Source organism: Engystomops pustulosus, chromosome 3 (genome assembly GCF_040894005.1).
Source record: "Engystomops pustulosus chromosome 3, aEngPut4.maternal, whole genome shotgun sequence".
Lineage (NCBI taxonomy): Eukaryota > Metazoa > Chordata > Amphibia > Anura > Leptodactylidae > Engystomops > Engystomops pustulosus.
Window position 1 is genome coordinate 52,248,478 of NC_092413.1, and position 19,262 is coordinate 52,267,739.

At 42.2% G+C, this 19,262-nt stretch overlaps 1 protein-coding gene across 6 annotated transcripts in view; it reads left to right on the forward strand.

Moving 5' to 3' along the window:
- MAP4K3 (mitogen-activated protein kinase kinase kinase kinase 3) overlaps window positions 1-14,163 on the forward strand; it is a 185,355-nt gene extending 171,192 nt beyond the window's left edge. For all 6 annotated transcript variants that reach the window (XM_072140746.1, XM_072140747.1, XM_072140750.1 and 3 more), the window contains 7 exons: window positions 3,197-3,300; window positions 4,334-4,505; window positions 6,659-6,727; window positions 7,950-8,042; window positions 9,062-9,132; window positions 10,375-10,430; window positions 12,234-14,163. In XM_072140746.1, coding sequence (XP_071996847.1) covers window positions 3,197-3,300; window positions 4,334-4,505; window positions 6,659-6,727; window positions 7,950-8,042; window positions 9,062-9,132; window positions 10,375-10,430; window positions 12,234-12,321 — 653 coding nt within the window. In that variant the 3' untranslated portion in view covers window positions 12,322-14,163. The remainder of the gene's footprint in view (window positions 1-3,196; window positions 3,301-4,333; window positions 4,506-6,658; window positions 6,728-7,949; window positions 8,043-9,061; window positions 9,133-10,374; window positions 10,431-12,233) is intronic.
- The last annotated feature ends 5,099 nt before the right edge of the window (window positions 14,164-19,262 follow it).

Here is a 19,262-nt window from a genome sequence, read left to right on the forward strand (position 1 = left end):
CAATCTGAAGAGCCTTATTTGTAAGACACAACGACCTCTGGAACTCCAGAGGTTACAAATGACACAAATCCTTTGATTATGATTTTCATTAGTTCCTGTTAACAGTGAAGAAAATAATCTGCAGCACAAGGATGAGGCTGCTGAACACGCTGGCTTCCTACAAAAATAATAAACCTATCTTATTGCCCAAAAAAGGAACATTTGATCCAGGCATCAAATTCTTGCCAATCTTGACCTTTAGACGGGAATAAATATTGGGGATAAAGAAGCTTGGGTGACAGAGACATCTACATGAAACACAATGGTTTCTGCTCCTGAGAGATCACCTTTAGCTTCTTTTTAAGGTGGAATAAATGTCTGTCAAACGCTTGTTGGACCAACAGCTAGTCCTCTCTACACACATGCATGCTCTGGTAGCAGCTCATCTTCCATGGGAACAAAACAATGACCATCTGATAATTATGTAATGCACATTAGATCCCACTGAAACTGGGGTTCATCCAACACGAGTCTAATGTATATTGAGGTTGCTGTTAAGTTTATAGTATATGCTAGATGAACATAGTCCGACACTTCAAACTTCTTACTTCTAACCCACACAACACAACACCTATGAGATAACAGATAAGGGCTGCATTCACACATTGGCTTTTTAGGGTGATGCCACACATGGCGTTTTGAACACGTTTTTGGGCTGTTTTTGAGCAGTCCGTTAAAAAAACGCATCCGTTTTTTAAAAACGCATGTGTTTTTGTCCGGTCTTTCCGATTTCGCGCAATTAAAAACGGCCAAAATCGGAAGCATTTTTGAAAAACGGATGCGTTTTTTAACGGACTGCTCAAAAACGGCCCAAAAACGTGTTCAAAACGCTATGTGTGGCATCACCCTTAGGGTGAAGACACACATGGCGTTTTTGGGCCGTTTTTGGGCCGTTTTTACTAAGTGCGTTTTCAGATCGTGAAAAACGCATGCGTTAAAAAACGCATCCGTTTTTTAAAAACGCATGCGTTTTTTGAAAACGCACGCGTTTTTGTCCGTTTTCCCGAAATTGCGCAATGAAAAACGGACAAAAACGCATGCATTTTCAAAAAACGCATGCGTTTTTAAAAAACGGATGCGTTTTTTAACGCATGCGTTTTTAACGATCTGAAAACGCACTTAGTAAAAACGGCCCAAAAACGGCCCAAAAACGCCATGTGTGTCTTCACCCTTAGATGCTACCGTGCGCTTGGATGGTTTGAGTGGGTGCAGTCACCTGTTGCCTTTTTGCTGCAAGTGTAAGCATCTGTGAAAATGTTAACACAGCTGCTTACACCTCCAGAATTGACGAAAAAAAATTATTCAAACCCGCCAACATATGTAAAATATGTAAAAACACATGCGTTTTCAATGAATTCAATTATTGAATAATAATAATTGAATTATTGCTGGAAGTGTAAGCTGCTGTGATAACATTGCGATAATGAAAAAATTTTAAGCCAGACAAACGCATTGTAACATGTAAAAACATTGCATTGGGTTTATAAACACAATACAAATGCCATGCCAACACCTGGGGAAGGGCCCCATCACATCTGCATTAACATGAAAACGCAAGTGAAGGGAACCAGCAGCCGGTGTTTTGCATTTAAACAATTTACCAATAAGCAATTGGGCCGAGCCCAGCCCCTAGGCATTTGCATTTCATTTGGCAACACAATGCAAACACCAAATATGGCTGCACCCTGAGGCCACATTCACACAGAGGGGCACATTTACTTACCCGTCCTGTCGAGTTCCCCGAAACTGCAATTTCCGACCGGAATGCACTCTGCTGCTATTCACTATGATCGTGCACCCTGCATGTGTCGCTTCTCCGTTCAGGTCCGCCAGAGTTCACCTTCTTCTTTCCGGTGAATGTAAGTGCTTGAACTTGCGACACAATTTGAATTAAGTTGAATTGATTTCTGTCGCATGAAAGCCAGCGCAGCCACGCCACAAACCAATCGCGTGCAAAACAATCCCCAGTTACAGCTGCGCAGATCCCGAAAACGCCGGAAAATCCGATGAAAGTGCAGCCGCGGACCCTTAGTACATAAGCCCCATAGCATTTCCAAATGTGATCACTTATTGAAGTAAGATTGTGTTTGCATTGCGTTCACTAAATCTTACTTCAATAGGTGATCACAGCAGGAGCCAGTGCACTACGTGCGGAAACGCCACATATAAACACAGCTTCAGGGTTTCTAATGAACTAATCCTGGCCAACACCTACTGTTCATACAGTTTCAGTGATACCAGAATTGAGAATTTGATAACAATACTCTATACCAAACGATACTTGATTTGGGAAAAAAAAAAAAAAAAACACTTCGATGAGGGTGCGGTCACACGTTTTCATTGATACCATTTTGGGGACTGTACGGCTTTGTGATAATTTTTTATTCACATTTTTATGTGTTGCAAAAGGCAAAAAAATGGCAATTTTGGAATTTGGCCGTCATTTTCCGCTAAGGGGTTCACAGTCGGGAATAATCATTTTTATATTATGATACATTGGACAATTTGAGACGCAGCAATACCTATCTATTATCTATATAATAATTATCTATATAATTTTATATGTGCTCTAGGGTAAGGGGGGTGATTTGAATTTTTATGTTCTTTTAAACTTTTTTTAATTTTTTTTTTTACTATTATTTCAGACCTCTTAAGGTAATTTAACCCTAGAGTGTCTGATCACACATATGATATCCTGCAATACTGGTTCTGTATTACAGTCTGTCTCTTTGTTTACATGTCTGAGCTCTGATGAATAGGAGTTGCTGAGGCAGAAGAGTTACGATTTATTCTGCTCTTCCCCTTCCCCTCTTCCAGTGAGGACAGACTGTAATAGAAAGAGGCACAATTAGGATGGAATGAAGGAACAAGAAACTGTATTTTCTGTATATATGCAGATGAAAGCATAGAGCAAGAGGGAAAGGCTAAAGATCTTAAAGGAGGGCAAAGACATAGGTACATATACATGCAGAGACAAGTCTAATTAAACCGATTGCAAAGTGGCCAATCCCTTTAAGTTGTTTCTGTCCTGTATCCACTGAAGAGGTAAAGGAACCTGAATTGTTGAATGATCTTTATAAATATACTGTATAAAAGAATTGAAATCAAAATGATATTTTGACATCTATTAATGATATATGTTGTTTGACTTGTCTAGTGAGGAATCCATATACAAGCCATAAATATCTGTGTGGGGCCCTCCAGTCCAGCATTATACTCCTTGAGTGGGTGGAACAAATGCAGAAATTCATGCTAATAAAGGTACGTGCCTGGTATTCTATTGGGGTAAATCTGCATGGTTACTCCTAATAGTCTTTGATGGGGTTGTTACTTGGTTGTATGTAATATTATACACATTGGGGTTTATGCTTTTCTACTTCTATAGCTGCTATCTTTCTCATGTTATTATGGTGTGAGGTAGTTTTTGCACGGTAAATAGCAGATATTCAGCGATTCTGCCACTGTTGGTCTATAAATAACTGGATATTTGTGACAGGTCAGTGGACTGAGGAATTTTACATGTCCATGGGTGATAGATGTTGACAACCTGTGTTGTTTGAGAAGATTGAGCGAAAACATTGAAGAAGAGTTGAATAGCGATAGTAAAATACAAATATTTTCTGCTTAAATTTATATTTTAAAAAAATCACTCATTTTATTCTACACTATATTTAGGTTGTTTGGGTGTATACATATATATTTACCATTCTATATGGTCCAATTGAAAAAACAGGAACCTAACTCTAAAATCTATAATTGCATATATTTGTACAACAGATTGGCATACGGCATGCCCTCCAGAGGCTAATTTTTTTCTCACAGCGGCTATAAAACCTCATTTGCATGTACGGATTTGCAGATTCTGTATATGCTATTGTCAGTACACACATGTATGTGCACCCTTCATTTAAAGAAAATAGATCTACCATCAAAATCCATCATGATAAACCAAGGACACTTACTCATAGATGCAGTCACAGCGAATGTGGTAATCTTCTTATATTGATAGTCCATGGCCTCCTTCCTTAAATCAACTTTCAACATTATGCTAATTAGTCAGAAATCCCTCCATGCTGCAGATTCACAGTCACTGTGCTTTTTCCTGGTTTATCATGCTTGATTTAATATTTTTATGACTACTAAAGGTGGCCATAGACATTATGATGTATAATATTAGAGCAATAATACAGTATAAGGACATGAAGGTGAAATAAACAGTAGATTTCTACCTTTTTTTCAAGCTACTAGATGATATTGTTGTATATATAACTGTGTATTTTTCCTTTTTCCCCAGCACATAGATTTCCCATTACCATGCCCACTCATGATGTTGGAGATGCTGGTTGTGCCTGAACAGGAATATCCTTTAGTTTGTGTGAGTGTCAGTAAGGGCACGGATTTCAACCAGGTTGTACGGTTTGAGACGGTGAATCCTAATTCCACTTCCTCATGGTTTACAGAAACAGGTGAGTACATTGTTATTACATAGAATTAATCCTTTCCCTCACCCTGGTCCCCCCACTACCTGCTCAGTGACCCCATCCCCTCACATCTTGTACAGCCCCTCTCCCCCGCATTCATTTATACCTCCCTAAAATCTTCAGTCTCTCTTCTGGTGTCTTTCCTTCTTCTTTGAAGCATGTCGTTGCTACCCCATTTCTAAAGAAACCTTTCCTGGACCTGTCCAGTGCTAGTAACTACTGACCAATCTGTAATCTCCTTTTCATCTCCAAACTCCTGGAACGCCTGGTCTATTCTCAACTAACCCGCTATCTCTCAGCTATCCCCTACAATGTGGCTTCCACTCTGTGCACTCTACTGAAACTGCTCTAAAGTCTTCATTGATCTCCTCACCACTAAGTCCAAAAGTAACTATTCTCTTCTTCTTCTGAATTTCTTGGTAGCGTTTATTACTGTGGACCACCAGCTCCTCCACAGGATGCTTCACGATATTGGCCTGAAGGACACTGTCCTCTCTTGGTTTTCTTCCTATCTCTCTGACCGGCTCCTTCCCTGGATTTCTTTCTTCTCTTCTTACTCTCACTGTGGGGGTTCCTCAGTAATGGGTCCTCTTCTCTTTTCCCTCTATACTGCCCTCATCAGACAAACCATCAGCAGATTTGGTTTCTAGTATCATCTTTATGCTGATGATACCCAGCTATATACTTCTGCACATAACATCACCCCTGCCTTGCTTCAGAGCACTAGTGATGGTCTCTCAGCCGTCCCTAATATCATGTTCTCTCTCTTCCTGAAACGTAATCTTTCCAAAATGGAACTTCTTGTTTATCCACCATCGACTAACTGACCAAACCGTGACCTCTCCATTTCCGTCTGTGATGTCACCATAATCCTAAGGAAGCAGGCCCGCTGTCTTGAGGTTGTGCTGGACTAGGACCTCTCTTTTGTACCGTGTATTCAATCTCTTGCTGCATACACCTTAGAATCCACCCATTTCTTACAATGTAAATGTCTAAAAGGCTAATTGTTATTTTGATTCACTCTCAACTAGACTACCGTAACTCCCTAACTAATAGGTCTTCCTCTTACTAAACTACAATCCACTCTTAATGTGGCCACCAGACTTGGCTTTCAGACCAAACGCTACTCGAATACCTCAAGTCTTTTCCAGTCACTGCACTGGTTGCCTGTCTCCTTCTGAATACAGCTGAAATAATCACCCTCATCCACACAGCTCTGCATGATGCTGCCCCTCCTTACCTCTCCTCTCTTATCTCAGTCTATCACTCAGTGATCTTATATTATTCTCTTCCTTATTTGAACCTCCCACTCGCGTCTCTAGAAATTCTTCCAAGCTGCACCAATTCTCAGGAATGATCTTCCCCGATCTATCAGACTAATACCCACCCTCCAAAGCTTCAAACATGCTCTTAAAAACCTATCTCTTTAGGCAGCCTATCACATTCGCTTCCTGCATGAAACTTTAGCTCTCTCTTTACTAACCCATCCTGTGTCTTCCCGTCTGGCCAACACCAGATACCAAACTACAGGCTTCTGTGCAGTCCCCTTGACCTTGGGCTCTGTATATAAGATGGCGGCTGATGATTGGTTCAAAGCATCAGCATTTTTATTTATTAAATTACCTTATATACTCGAGTATAAGCCTAGTTTTTCAGCACAAAAAATGTGCTGAAAAACCCAAACTCGGCTTATACTCGAGTCAAAAAAATAAATAAATCAAAACTCACCTTTCTGGCGGCACCCGTAGATCTTCTGTGCGATCCATCTGGTATTGTTGTGCTGCACGACGGGGAGGGGGGGGCTATATACACAGGGGCTGGCAGGCTATATACACTGGGGCAGGGGCTTGAGTATATACGGTAGTTTTATTCCATTCTCTTATAAAGAATGGCATTGTATACCTCTTGAGTCACCCCCTTCAAAGACTGTAAGCTCTTGCCGGCAGAGCCCTCATTCCTATTACTTCATATGACTATGTTGTTACTCTGTAATGTCTTATTTTATTTGTATATGTCCCCTATGATTTGTAAAGCGCTACGAATATGATGGCGCTATATAAATAAAGATTATTATTTCCCCTTTAAGACTATGCTGTGGTGCTCTAAATTGAATGCTTTTCCTTTTTTATCATCCTCAGACACCCCGCAGTCGGATGTTGTCCATGTGACACAGCTGGAGAGGGATACCATTCTAGTGTGCCTGGATCGTAAGTCAATAAACCGTATTTGCAGCTACTGTTTAAATGTTGAATTTCAATGAACCAAATAAATCTATAGTACAAGTGAATACTAGAAACGTAATGGGGCAGATTTATCAAGCTGTCTAAGAGTAAGAATGTTCTTAGTTGCCCATGGCAACCAATTACAGCTCAGCTTTCATTTTACCAGTGCTCATGAATATTTTAATGGGGAACTGTAACTGGTTGCCCTGGGCAACTAAGAACATTCTTACTTTTAGACAACTTGATAAATCTGCCCCAATATCTTAAAGGAAATCTACCACCAGGATAAGGGTTGTAAAACAAAAGGACTTACATGCAGATGTGTGCCCCTTCTGGCAGGACCCACTCTTATTTTACCTTACAATGCCCTTGTTTTTACAAAACAAGGGTTTACAAATTATTCAAATTAGCCCAAGCGGCTCTGGGCTCAATAGCTCTTAATTGAGTCTGGAGCCCCTGAGGCTCAATTGCATAATTTTTAAACCATTTTTTCAAGGACACAAAAAGCTAAAAGAAGAGTGAATCCTTCCAGCGGGGACACACACCAGCATGTAATCAACCTGGTGGTATATTTCCTTTAATATTGCATAAAATATATTCTGATTAATATATAATATCAGAGCAAAGTGCTACTTTGGCCTCTTACTTTAGCTGTTATCATCCTCTCTCCTTCCTAATCTGCATTTCACTGTGAAGTCTCCTGGAGCCTGTCTCTCTAGAAGACAGACAGATGACATAGAAGCTGTATGGAGAGGGGAGGGGTGAGTCACAGCGGATAGGTCTCCACTCACCAACACAGAGTGGATTGCAAAACATTACAGTAGATTAACCCCTGAATGATGAGGCCAAAAAGTCTTTAACGACCAAGACCAAGGAGTTCTTTTGACAAATTTTCATACATATAAGTTTAAGGGCCTAAACCTATATTATTTTTTTAAAATATATATATATTTTTTTTTTGTCAATTGAAGATTATACACGAATTTCCTGTTTTGTGTTGGTCGTTTTGATATATAATACATATAGTTTCAGGCAAACTGGGCGACTGTTGCAATGTGTTTTTTTTTTATAGTGTAGATGGAGATTTCTTATTTAAATTGTTTGAAAATGAATGTTTCTAAATTTTTAGTACTATTTAATGTGTGTGTTTTTTTACTTAATATGTCCCCTATGAGGTCATAAAAACAAACTTCTTTTCCATTTAAAGGTTGTATTAAAATAGTAAATCTTCAAGGAAGGTTAAAATCCAGCCGCAAGTTGTCTTCAGAGCTGACATTTGATTTTCAGATCGAGTCTATAGGTAAGAAAGATGCATTCTTTTCTCTACTTTTATAAGTTTCATACTCTAAAGAGCTAGTGTCTGGCCAGTGCTCAGAATAAGGCTATATTCACACAGACGTTGCCCGCCATACCGTAGTATGGCAAGCACACGTAGCGCTGGGGAGCGCTGCCCATCTCCATGTCGATATATGGCGGCGGCGTACGTGTGCGGCACTGTACCGCTCCGGAATGGGGCCGTGCAGCCATTGCCATGCATGGGGGGGCATGTATATGCCTTATATACGTCCCTCATAAGTGTGTGTGTGTGTGTGTGTGAATATAGCCTAAGAATGAGATGACATTAAAAGAATCCTATATGGTACTATCTCTGCTTTCTTCCTGCAGTGAGTGACCACCACAGTCAATCACTGGCCTCAGCGATTGTATGTGCTGTACATTTGAGCTTCACCACTGAGGCCTGTAATTGGCTGCAGCATAGAGGTGGTTAATATATTCTGCTTAATAATAGGTACAGCTAGGAGACTAAAGTGACAATGTTGTAGCATTGCTGTGATTTGTCTATTACAGTACTGTTACACGCTGTGTACATCTAACGGCTGCGATATTTATTAGTAGAAGAGAACTTGAATATGCCTCGCAGTCAGGCGTTTTCCTCCGCACCCATGCTCTTCTGTACACTCTGTCATGTGCTCTCAGTATAAGGCCCCATTCACACGGTTTAATTGTGGCTGCAATTTGTGCAGACCCCAATAGAAGTCTGTGGCACCCGGTCACGGTATGATTAGCACACACGTCTCCGCACCGGGAACACTTTGGCTGCTTGGCTTTCAATGGCGAAGGGAGGGGTGAGGAGCAGCCATACCCCCTTTCTTCTCCACATGGCCTCCGCTCCAGGCAAGCACAAAACCGTGTGAATGAGGCCTGAGACAAAGTTTTCTACGTTTTTTTTTTTTTTTTTTTTTTTACAGGAAGACATATAATGTGTGTATTGTTCTTGCTTGAATTGTCCACTTACTGCGGTTATGTCTTATGTTCTAGTTTGCCTCCAAGACAGCGTCCTTGCCTTTTGGAAGCACGGTATGCAAGGAAGAAGCTTCCGATCAAATGAGGTAAGTCTGTCAATGCAAATGTGTACAAAAGTAGAGGAAATGGGAGAAAATACACAACGTTCTAGTATAGGGGCAGTCATCGACACTCATGGAGTCCCCTTCCTCTAATCTACTTACTCATGTAATCTTTACCATAGTATTCCTTGCAGTCGTATACTTACCTCTGTCCCTACCTCCAGTCACGGCTGGCTTCTTTATACAGAGGATTAGTGGTGGGTCATATTTACACCGTGCTTCCACTACAGTCTGTTGCTGGTATAGGTCAGCATCCATGTGATATCACTGCTGAGCCTCTCTATAACAACTTAGGCTTGTGGCAATGGGAGGAGGTAAGTATCAGTTCTTTTGTTCAGGCCACTAATAAAAAAAAAATGTGATTCTGTACAACCCCTTTAAAGCCTCCTGCCGAGAGATTGGGCCCCTGTGTAGTAGAGTTGGCTGCCTCATGGTACTCTAACAATTCCTATTAGAGGAAAACATAAGATACTTTGGGGCACATTTACGAAGGGCCGTGCACCAGTTTTCTGTCGGACATTCTTTTAGGTACGAACTGCTGGCACAGGTATTCAAGAAGTGTCTGCACCACATTTGTGTCTCACATGATCCTTTTGTGGTGCAGCTGAACTATCCTTCATGCAACACAAATTTCTGTACTGAAGAGAGCGATTTATCATGCAAAGTCTAACATTGGGCGTGCGACACAATTCTGTCAAAGGTGAACCAAAAAAAAGTGCAGAGCAGAGTGGAGAGGGCATCAGATTCATGAAGAACGGGCACCAGAAATCCTGAATCTGGCACCCTCTGCAGCCTAAACAGAAGAACTGCACACTGCACTGTTCTTCGTAAATGTTCCCCAATGTTTCATTCTGGGACCAGTAACAGCAGTATAGGTGAACATGCGTCTTCCATCTTTGTTCTGGCAAACAGAATGGTGCCCTGAGTGGAGAACCCTGCTAGATGACTTTCATATGCTCCTCGTTTGGCATATGGACAGGGTTTATGTTCTTTAGTCAACCCCTTTAATCGACTCTTACTGTAGACATAGGATGGAATATTTCTATAACATGTATACAACTTCAATACTTCTAGGACACGTCTTGTATACCTGTTTATATATTTCATAATTCCCTAGCACGGACATGATCTGTAAGCATATAATAAATCCTATTAGTTGTAATAACTGACATCAGTAAATTGTATACTTTTATGTCAGTGAAATACATCATGTCTTTCTTCTTTTAGATAACACAGGAAATCTCAGACAACACTCGGATATTCCGGCTGCTGGGATCTGACAGGTAATTGTGTAGCTGTCAGACTGGAGAAACTAGCGCCCACCGGAGGAAATGATTCATTGTGCTAGTTATACAGAGCAAATGTACTATAATACTATTGAGCTGTTATCCGCACACACACAGCAAAGCATCTATAAGGACTGTACAACAACTTATTGATTATAGTGTATAAAAGGAGAGCTGATTCATTTATGGCAGTGAGTCATTTTTAGAATCTCAGATTAGCTAAATGCACAGTATTTGTAATAAAGCATTACTTGGTAGTTATGGCTAAATGTGGTTAGAATTCATTGAAGTTTTAATATAATGCTGCATGCTACTGAACCTCATGAATCCCATTGTGGCCAGGTCTTGTCAAAACGTGTGATCCCAATACTTTTTGGTGGCTCAATGTTGGAGTAGTTATATTTTGGTGTGTACTGTGATTTTCCCTTCAAAAGTACAGAATCCTGACTGACCCGATGTGAATGGGTAGGTGTCTATCATATCATCTATTCACCACAGGGATTGGGCACATATAATAAAGTTTACCAGGGTAAGAACAATCCCTAAATATGGTCATTCATATTGTTGTTGCCCTGATAAACTTTCACCTTCTGCCTGTATGAGCCTTAGGTTATGACCCACTGGCAGCTGCTTTGGAGACGTCCTTTGGACTAGCAGTGGGACATTGGACCATGTTCTCATTACTGAATACTGAAGGATGTCCTTGGGACACCCTCCTGTAGCAGTGACCTGCGAGTGGTGTAACGGTGGGTGTGCATTGAGTAATTATCACACTGCCCCCTGACCCACCGGAAGTCCACATGGCACAGGATGTAGCAGAGTAGTTGCTGGTCGTTCACATGTCATGCGGCTCTTTCCAGCAGAGAGAGAGAGAAAGTTGACCTGGGTAGCTACAAGTGACCCTATTAGAGGATTTTACTTACCCTGCTAAACATTCTTATTTGTGACCAACCCCTTTAAATTGAGGACTTGCATAGATTTCAATTCTGCTTTGCAGATGCCAGATTTCGTTGAATAATTATGCTGACTTTCACCCCAGCAGGAAAACTGATTAACACTGGGATGCATGAATATTTGTCTTGATCACTCAACCTGATCTCCAAAAAGCTCTGCATATGCTCAAAAAAACATCAATTAAAGGAAACCTACCACTTTAAAATTAGGCATCTAACTCACAAATACCTTGCAACAGCTCAGGATGAGCTGATGCCGGAACATATCTTGACTAGAAGCAGTAACCGCTGTATTCCTGGAAAAAGTGTTTGTAGCGGTATTCAAATCCCCCTTCGGCGCACCACTATATTGCTGTTCGCTCCATGCGCGCAACCGTTGGTGCGCATTATTATGTCAGGCCGGAGATCCGGTGACGTCACCGAGCTCTCGGCCACATGCGCGCATGCGCACCACCGCCTTTTGTCGCAGCTGGCTTCCAGTGCGGCTGCGCGAACGACCGCGGCTTCGGGCGGCTTCGCGCATGGAGCGAACAGCAATATCGTGGTGTGCCAAAGGGGGATTTGAATATACAGCTACAAACACTTTTTCCAGGAATACAGCGATTTCAGTTTCTAGTCAAGATATGGTCCGGTATCAGCTGATCCTGAGCTGTTGCAGGGTATTTGTGGGTTAGAAGGCTAATTTTAAAGTGGTAGGTTTCCTTTAAATCACTTGATATTCCTATAAGAAGAGATTGGATCAACCCCAGTGTTACAGTATACAGTAAACTAGGCAGACATATGTAGTCACTGCTATCAGCTCACCTACCTGTTCTCACAGATTGTGTTTTTGCTGCGTCTGTTACAGGGTCGTGGTTTTGGAAAGCAGACCTACAGATAACCCTACAGCCAACAGCAACCTATACATTCTTGCAGGACATGAAAACAGCTACTGAAAAGCAACGGCCAAAATAGTTCATGTCGCCAAGATAACACTTTTACTTGAGGGTCTACCGGCACGGCAGGAAGAAGACTGGAAGACAGTGGCGGAGAATCATGCGCGGTTTTCTTAACCGCAAACGCGTCTGTGCTGCGGTGAAGGCAAAGAATCTGTCTGTACCACATTACTCGGGAGGCAGTAAATGATGTGCTTGCAGATACAGGAATGGGGAAAAGCGTTACATGGCAGGGTTATATGTTCCTGCAAAGAACAAAGCCGCAGCCTCACATGATCATTTTATATACATATTATATATACATACAAATAATTTATTGTGGCATGAGTCAGTGATGAGGAAAATGTTGCTTCTATGTGGTAGGGACACATTCTTCCCACACAAGTGCTGCACACACAGGTAGTATTCAATCTCCATCATCCCTTCCTGGAAACCCCACTGTAGATAGTGAAACCTTTGACGTACAAGTGTCTTAATTGTACAGATGTAAAGTTGGTCCAAGCCCCGTGTCCCCGTCTCGTTCTAGCTAGTTAGAGTGGACACCAAGAGTTTATTAACACTATTGTATTTTTTATTCCATGTAATTTAGTAATGCCAATATAAATTTTGTAAGTTTAAGCAAAAAAAAAAAAAGATACTGTAATCTATAGAGAGGATGTAAGCATTTTACGATATCCTTAACTTTAATGCAAGTACACTGGTGTTTCGATTTGCACAAAGTATTGTCATGTGACGCATTGCACCACAGCGTTACCCTGCGACTGCTGGGAAATGCCTCGGCTTCAGCCATTAATACCTTTGCTTTTTTTTTTTTATAAAAATCAACAAATTTTGTTTACCTAGAGATACAGAAGATTTTTTTCTTTTTATGCGCTTTGGCCTGTGCAACAGCAAATGAACAAATGCATTGTTGATGATTTAGGGGGAAAGATCAATAGATCCAGTAATAATATATTTATGACAAATAATTTACACTTTGTATAGTTATTTAATATCTGAAAGGGAACGTACAGTGGCTTGTACAGCAGTGGCGGTGTATGGCGGTTTTACACTGTAGAGACGGCCTACAATGTTATCAGCCAGGCATCTGGTGGGTTCTGTCTAATATTGTTTCTCATTTGTCATCCCACAAGTGGCCAACAATGTTGTGATTTATACCCTTTAATCTGGCATCACTCGTCATGCGTATGTATTCGGGTGTACATGCTGTTTGCATCTATAGAATCTGCTATAGGTTAATATATGCAGAAATGCTTCCTTTGTCTGACATATAGCTAGAATCTGATGTGTCTGCTATGAAATTGGCAAATTCTTAACATTTCAGCCAGACCGAGCTCCTCTAACATTCCACTTTCTAAGATTTTACTTTGTCTTTTGCCTTATTTTCATCCTTTAGGATGCTTGTGAACTTGTGGCCAAAATAATTTAGTTACTACCTCACGCAAATAGACTAAAGGAGACTGCGCATTTGGTTTTACTTTGGCGACTGATTATGTAGAAAATCTTTATTTAATGGACGGCCCCAGCCCTTCATTCCACCATTATATGAGTGCACCTTAATGATACAGGCCTGTAACATAGCAGCTCATCCAGAGACTTAGTATGATGGATCCGGGACCCTCCTGGACTTTCTGCACATTACACCATTCGGGAGCGGTGACTGTAACATTCGACCACGATGCACAGTTTAGCATTTACTTCTTCCCTGCTGTTTTTCATGCGCAAAAACACTAAAGAAGAGAACAGTAAGTCGCTTATGGTGTACATTCTGGATAAGGCAATGCTTTTGGATAAATTGATGATTGTATATACTGTAAAATAAACAAGAATTTTTTTAACAAACTGTGGTTGGAAGTTTATTTACGCCATTTATGTAAAAATGTATTCACATCCCCTTTAAGATAACAACAGTGGCCGACCACAGAGAAGGGGACAGACTCTGTGCATTAGAGTGATATAGTTGCCTCTGGTTATGGCTTATTTTCCATAAGGCGGAGAAAAAAAAAAGAAACGGGCACATGGAAATTCCCTAATTAGCATTTGGATTCAAATTGGAGTTTATTGGAGACCATATAACAGACAAAAAAAGGTATGTTGTAGAGTAATGCACTCTGATTTCCACCACTTCCCTGCAGATTATAATGCGTGCATCAACACCTGCCAAAATGAAGCCTTGAATGAAGCCCCTCTGTGGACTATGGTCTGACGCATGGTGACAGTCAGAACAATAAAATAAAATTATGGAGTTGCACAAACGGCGCACAGCCTGAAGTTAGAAAAAGTGCCAGACGGCGCGAAATGGCTGTCGCCTTTGTATGTACCCCTGCTCCCCTCTCTACCCCATGTTGGCATAAATGCTGAATGTACCTTCACTTCGCATGAAATAAAGAAGATAAAATTTTTCTGGGTGAGTGCCGCAGTTTTTTTTACTCTTTTCTACTGCACTGCTTTGCCTATGTCTATGAATGCTGAGCACCACCCAGGTTCGTTTTCCCATCAAGTCACTTCTGAATCAGCGGTTACACCAGGAGAGTACAGACAGTGCCCCTTTTATTCACATCTTCGTAACTGAATTGAAATACATGTGAAACACATCAACCAAACTTTTTCACAAACATAATCTGCGCATGAAAAACGCATTGAAATTGCATTGAAAATGCGCATGAAAAACTGAGACACTTAACAAACTCTGACTGAAAACTGATTGAACTCTAATGCAAAATGTCAATTTTTCACTGACCAAACCCTGATCGCACCCTGATCAGACTCTGACGTCATCTGCAACGCAAATGTGGTAGGGGCCTTAGTGCACTATGTTGTATCTTTTTTTCTGCGCAACAGCACTTCAGTCTATGCAAAAGCTCTAATCACTACACAATGGATTATTCCTAGCACCACATGTGGTTTGAAGCAGTTTACAGGTTAATTTATGAGCTCATTTAAAATGATACCATGGGGCACATGACTGAGCAATGTGACTGCAGAATAGAATGATCACCAATTTCTGTACAACAAGAGTAAAGATCCACTAGGTGGCAGTATGTAACCAAACTATCTGATGGCCATCTAATGTAAACTAAATGTCAAAGTGTATTCTGCATTACATCTGCAGTATATTAGGTGCTCAAAGTATAATAGCGGTAAATATTTCCTAATATAGCTCCAATTTTCATTGAAACCTGGTGGTAGCAGTATAGCTCTATCTGCACCTAGATTCAGGGGGGGGGGGGAGCACTATGTATACAAAACCTGTGTTGGAATCTCCAGTGCATTGAATAATATTCATTTAGTGCCTGTCCACATTAACCCCTTAACGACCTGGCCCTTTTTTGTTTTTTTATTTCCATTTTTCACTTCCCATTAAAATAAATCTATACCTTTTTTATTTTTACACGTAAAGAGCTCTGTGAGGGCTTAACAAATGGCACTTCACAGTGACGGTATTTAATATTCCATGCCCTGTACTGGGAAGCAGGAAAAAAAATCCAAATGCAGTGAAAATGGTGGAAAAAATGCATTTGCGCCATTTTCTTGTGGGCTTGGATTTTACTTTATTCTTTGGGTCTTTTCGATCACATGGATAACAAATTTGTATAGATTTTATAATGCTTTCATACATTTACTGAATTTTTTTTTTAATTTTGCCATTTTCTGGCGCTAATAACTTTTTCATACTTTGGTGTAGGAGCTGTGGGTGGTGTCACTTTTTATTGAATTGTTTATATTTATCAAATGACAAAAAGGTGCCATTTTCGTTTTGGGCACTATTTTCCGTTACAGGGTTTAACTTTTTTTTATTTTTACTATTTTTCAGACCCCCTAGGGTACTTTAACGCTAGGTTGTCTGATCCTATCATATACTGCCATTCTACAGTATTTTCCTCCCCATTCATTACAAACGAGACATCCTCGGGTTTTCCGAAGACCCCGATGTCGTCATGGGAGCAACGATCTTCACCAAGATGTCGGCATCCATGCGCTGCCATCCATGAAGCCGCCGGAAGCTTTGCTGGCGGCGATGGACGGGATAACACCCGCGATCGGTGCTAGCAATGTGCAGCAAAGACTTACCGGCTACGGAGGGGGCTCAGCCCGTGAGCCCTCTCCATGCTCCTGCACCTGACGCACGCTGTACTATTACGATGCGCCTCAGGAAGGGGTTAAGGGAGCACTCACACAAACGTATGCTACAGCCAGACGGGTATATGGGAGGAGCGCTGCTCACCCCTCCTTCCTCTCTCCATAGGAAATAATGCAGCACTCGGTTTATATGGCTGAAGATAGAGAAGGCTCTGTCTTTTCTGCCATGGCTCGGAATGGTGAGAAATTGTTGTGCTCACCATACCAAGCCTGGGTGCCATAGACGTCTATATGTTCCCCTGACGGTTGTGTGAATGGAGCCTGAGAGAGTTAGAGACTTTCCAAAAGTAGGAATGCATCATTTGATTTTTTTCTTTTTACCATTTACAGCTGTGCTATAAAATGATAAAAAAGAATAACATCCCACCAATCCCAGCAAGATAACTTTATCTAGTCTTATTTACAGTCATAGGAATGTGGCCCCCACATAATATAATGCCCCCTTGCTTAAGGTGCACCCACGATGTATAAGGCCCTTTGATCATTTAAATTATGTCCACACCTACGTTTCTGTATCCCCTCTGCCTTACATTGTGGCCCCATTCCTCCTCCATACCTTGTGGCTCCCTCCTCCATACATTGTGCCCCCCCTCCATATATTATGGCCCCACTCCTCCTCCATACATTATGGCCCCACTCCTCCTCCTCCTTCATACCTTGTGGCTCACTCCTCCATACATTGTGGCTCACTCCTCTATACATTGTGGCCCCCTCCTCCATACATTGTGGCTCACTCCTCCATACATTGTGGCTCACTCCTCCATACATTGTGGCCCTCCTCCATACATTGTGACTCCCTCCTCCATACATTGTGGCCCAATCCTCCATACATTGTGGCTCACTCCTCCATACATTGTGGCCCTCCTCCATACATTGTGACTCCCTCCTCCATACATTGTGGCCCCCTCCTCCATACATTGTGGCCCCCTCCTCCATACATTGTGGCCCCCTCCTCCATACATTGTGGCTCACTCCTCCATACATTGTGGCCCTCCTCCATACATTGTGACTCCCTCCTCCATACATTGTGGCCCAATCCTCCATACATTGTGGCTCACTCCTCCATACATTGTGGCCCTCCTCCATACATTGTGACTCCCTCCTCCATACATTGTGGCCCTCCTCCATACATTGTGACTCCCTCCTCCATACATTGTGGCTCACTCCTCCATACATTGTGGCCCTCCTCCATACATTGTGGCCCAATCCTCCATACATTGTGGCCCAATCCTCCATACATTGTGGCCCAATCCTCCATACATTGTGACTCCCTCCTCCATACATTGTGGCCCTCTCCTCCAAACATTGTGCCCCCACTCCTCCTCCTCCATACATTGTGGCCCTTTCCACCATATATGGTGGATCACTACTCTAAACATTGTGGCTCCCTCCCCCATACATTGTGCCCCCACTCCTTCTCCTCCATACATTGTGGCTCCCTCCTCCAAACATTGTGCCCCCACTCCTCCTCCTCCATACATTGTGGCTCCCTCCTCCATACATTGTGGCCCTCTCCTCCATACATAGTGCCCCCCTCCTCCTCCTCCATACATTGTGGCCCTTTCCTCCATATATTGTGGATCACTCCTCCAAACATTGTGGCCCCACTCCTTCTCCTCCATACATTGTGGCTCCCTCCTCCAAACATTGTGCCATCACTCCTCCTCCTCCATACATTGTGGCCCCCTCCTCCATACATTGTGGCCCCCTCCTCCATGCATTGTGCCCTCACTCCTCCTCCTCCATACATTGGGGGACATTTACTTAGAGTGTCGGTGTCTGCATTGGCTTTGTTACCGACCTGCTCTCGGAAAGAAGACACACATTTAATATTGTAGAGCTGTGCAGAGACATTTCTGGCGCCGAGAACATTTTCTGTCCCCGAGACCATTTTCTGTCCCTGGGACCAAAATCTTTCCCGAGCACCAGAAATGTGTCCAACAGTCCCTGCTAGACCAGTTTTCTTTTGGTCTACTTTCCGCCAGTTTACAGCGCCCACTCCACCAAAGCCACGCCCCTTTTCGGAGAAGAGTCGGAGCAGACGGAAAAAGTCATTTTTTCTGTCCCCGACAGCTAATAAATAGGTCTGAGAGCAGAACATGTGGTGAGAGCGCCACAAAACTGGCGGAAACACCATAGTAAATGTCCCCCATTGTGTCTCATTCCTCCATATACTGTGTCTCACTCCTCCATACATTGTGTCTCACTCCTCCATATACTGTGTCTCATTCCTCCATACATTGGGGGACATTTACTTAAAGTGTCGGTGTCTGCATTGGCTTTGTTACCGACCTGCTCTGGGAAAGAAGACACACATTTAATATTGTGGAGCTGTGCAGAGACATTTCTGGCGCCGAGACCATTTTCTGTCCCTTGGACCAAAATCTGTCCCGAGCACCAGAAATGTGTCCAACAGTCCCTGCTAGACCAGTTTTCTTTTGGTCTACTTTCCGCCAGTTTACAGCGCCCAAAAAGGGCTGCGACACATATTAATTGTGTCTGAGTTTCCACTCCGCCAAAGCCACGCCCCTTTTCGGAGAAGAGTCGGAGCAGGCGGAAAAAGTCATTTTTTCTGTCCCGGACAGCTAATAAATAGGTAGGAGAGCAGAAGATGCGGTGAAAGCGCCACAAAACTGGCGGAAACACCATAGTAAATGTCCCCCATTGTGTCTCACTCCTCCAGGGGCGTTGCTAGGGTGGTAAAAGATCCGGGGCACGGGCCTCAATGCATGTGTATTGCAATTTCAGTAATGCCCCCTCCTGTACATAACCCCTCACACGTGGTTGTGCCAATAACAAGG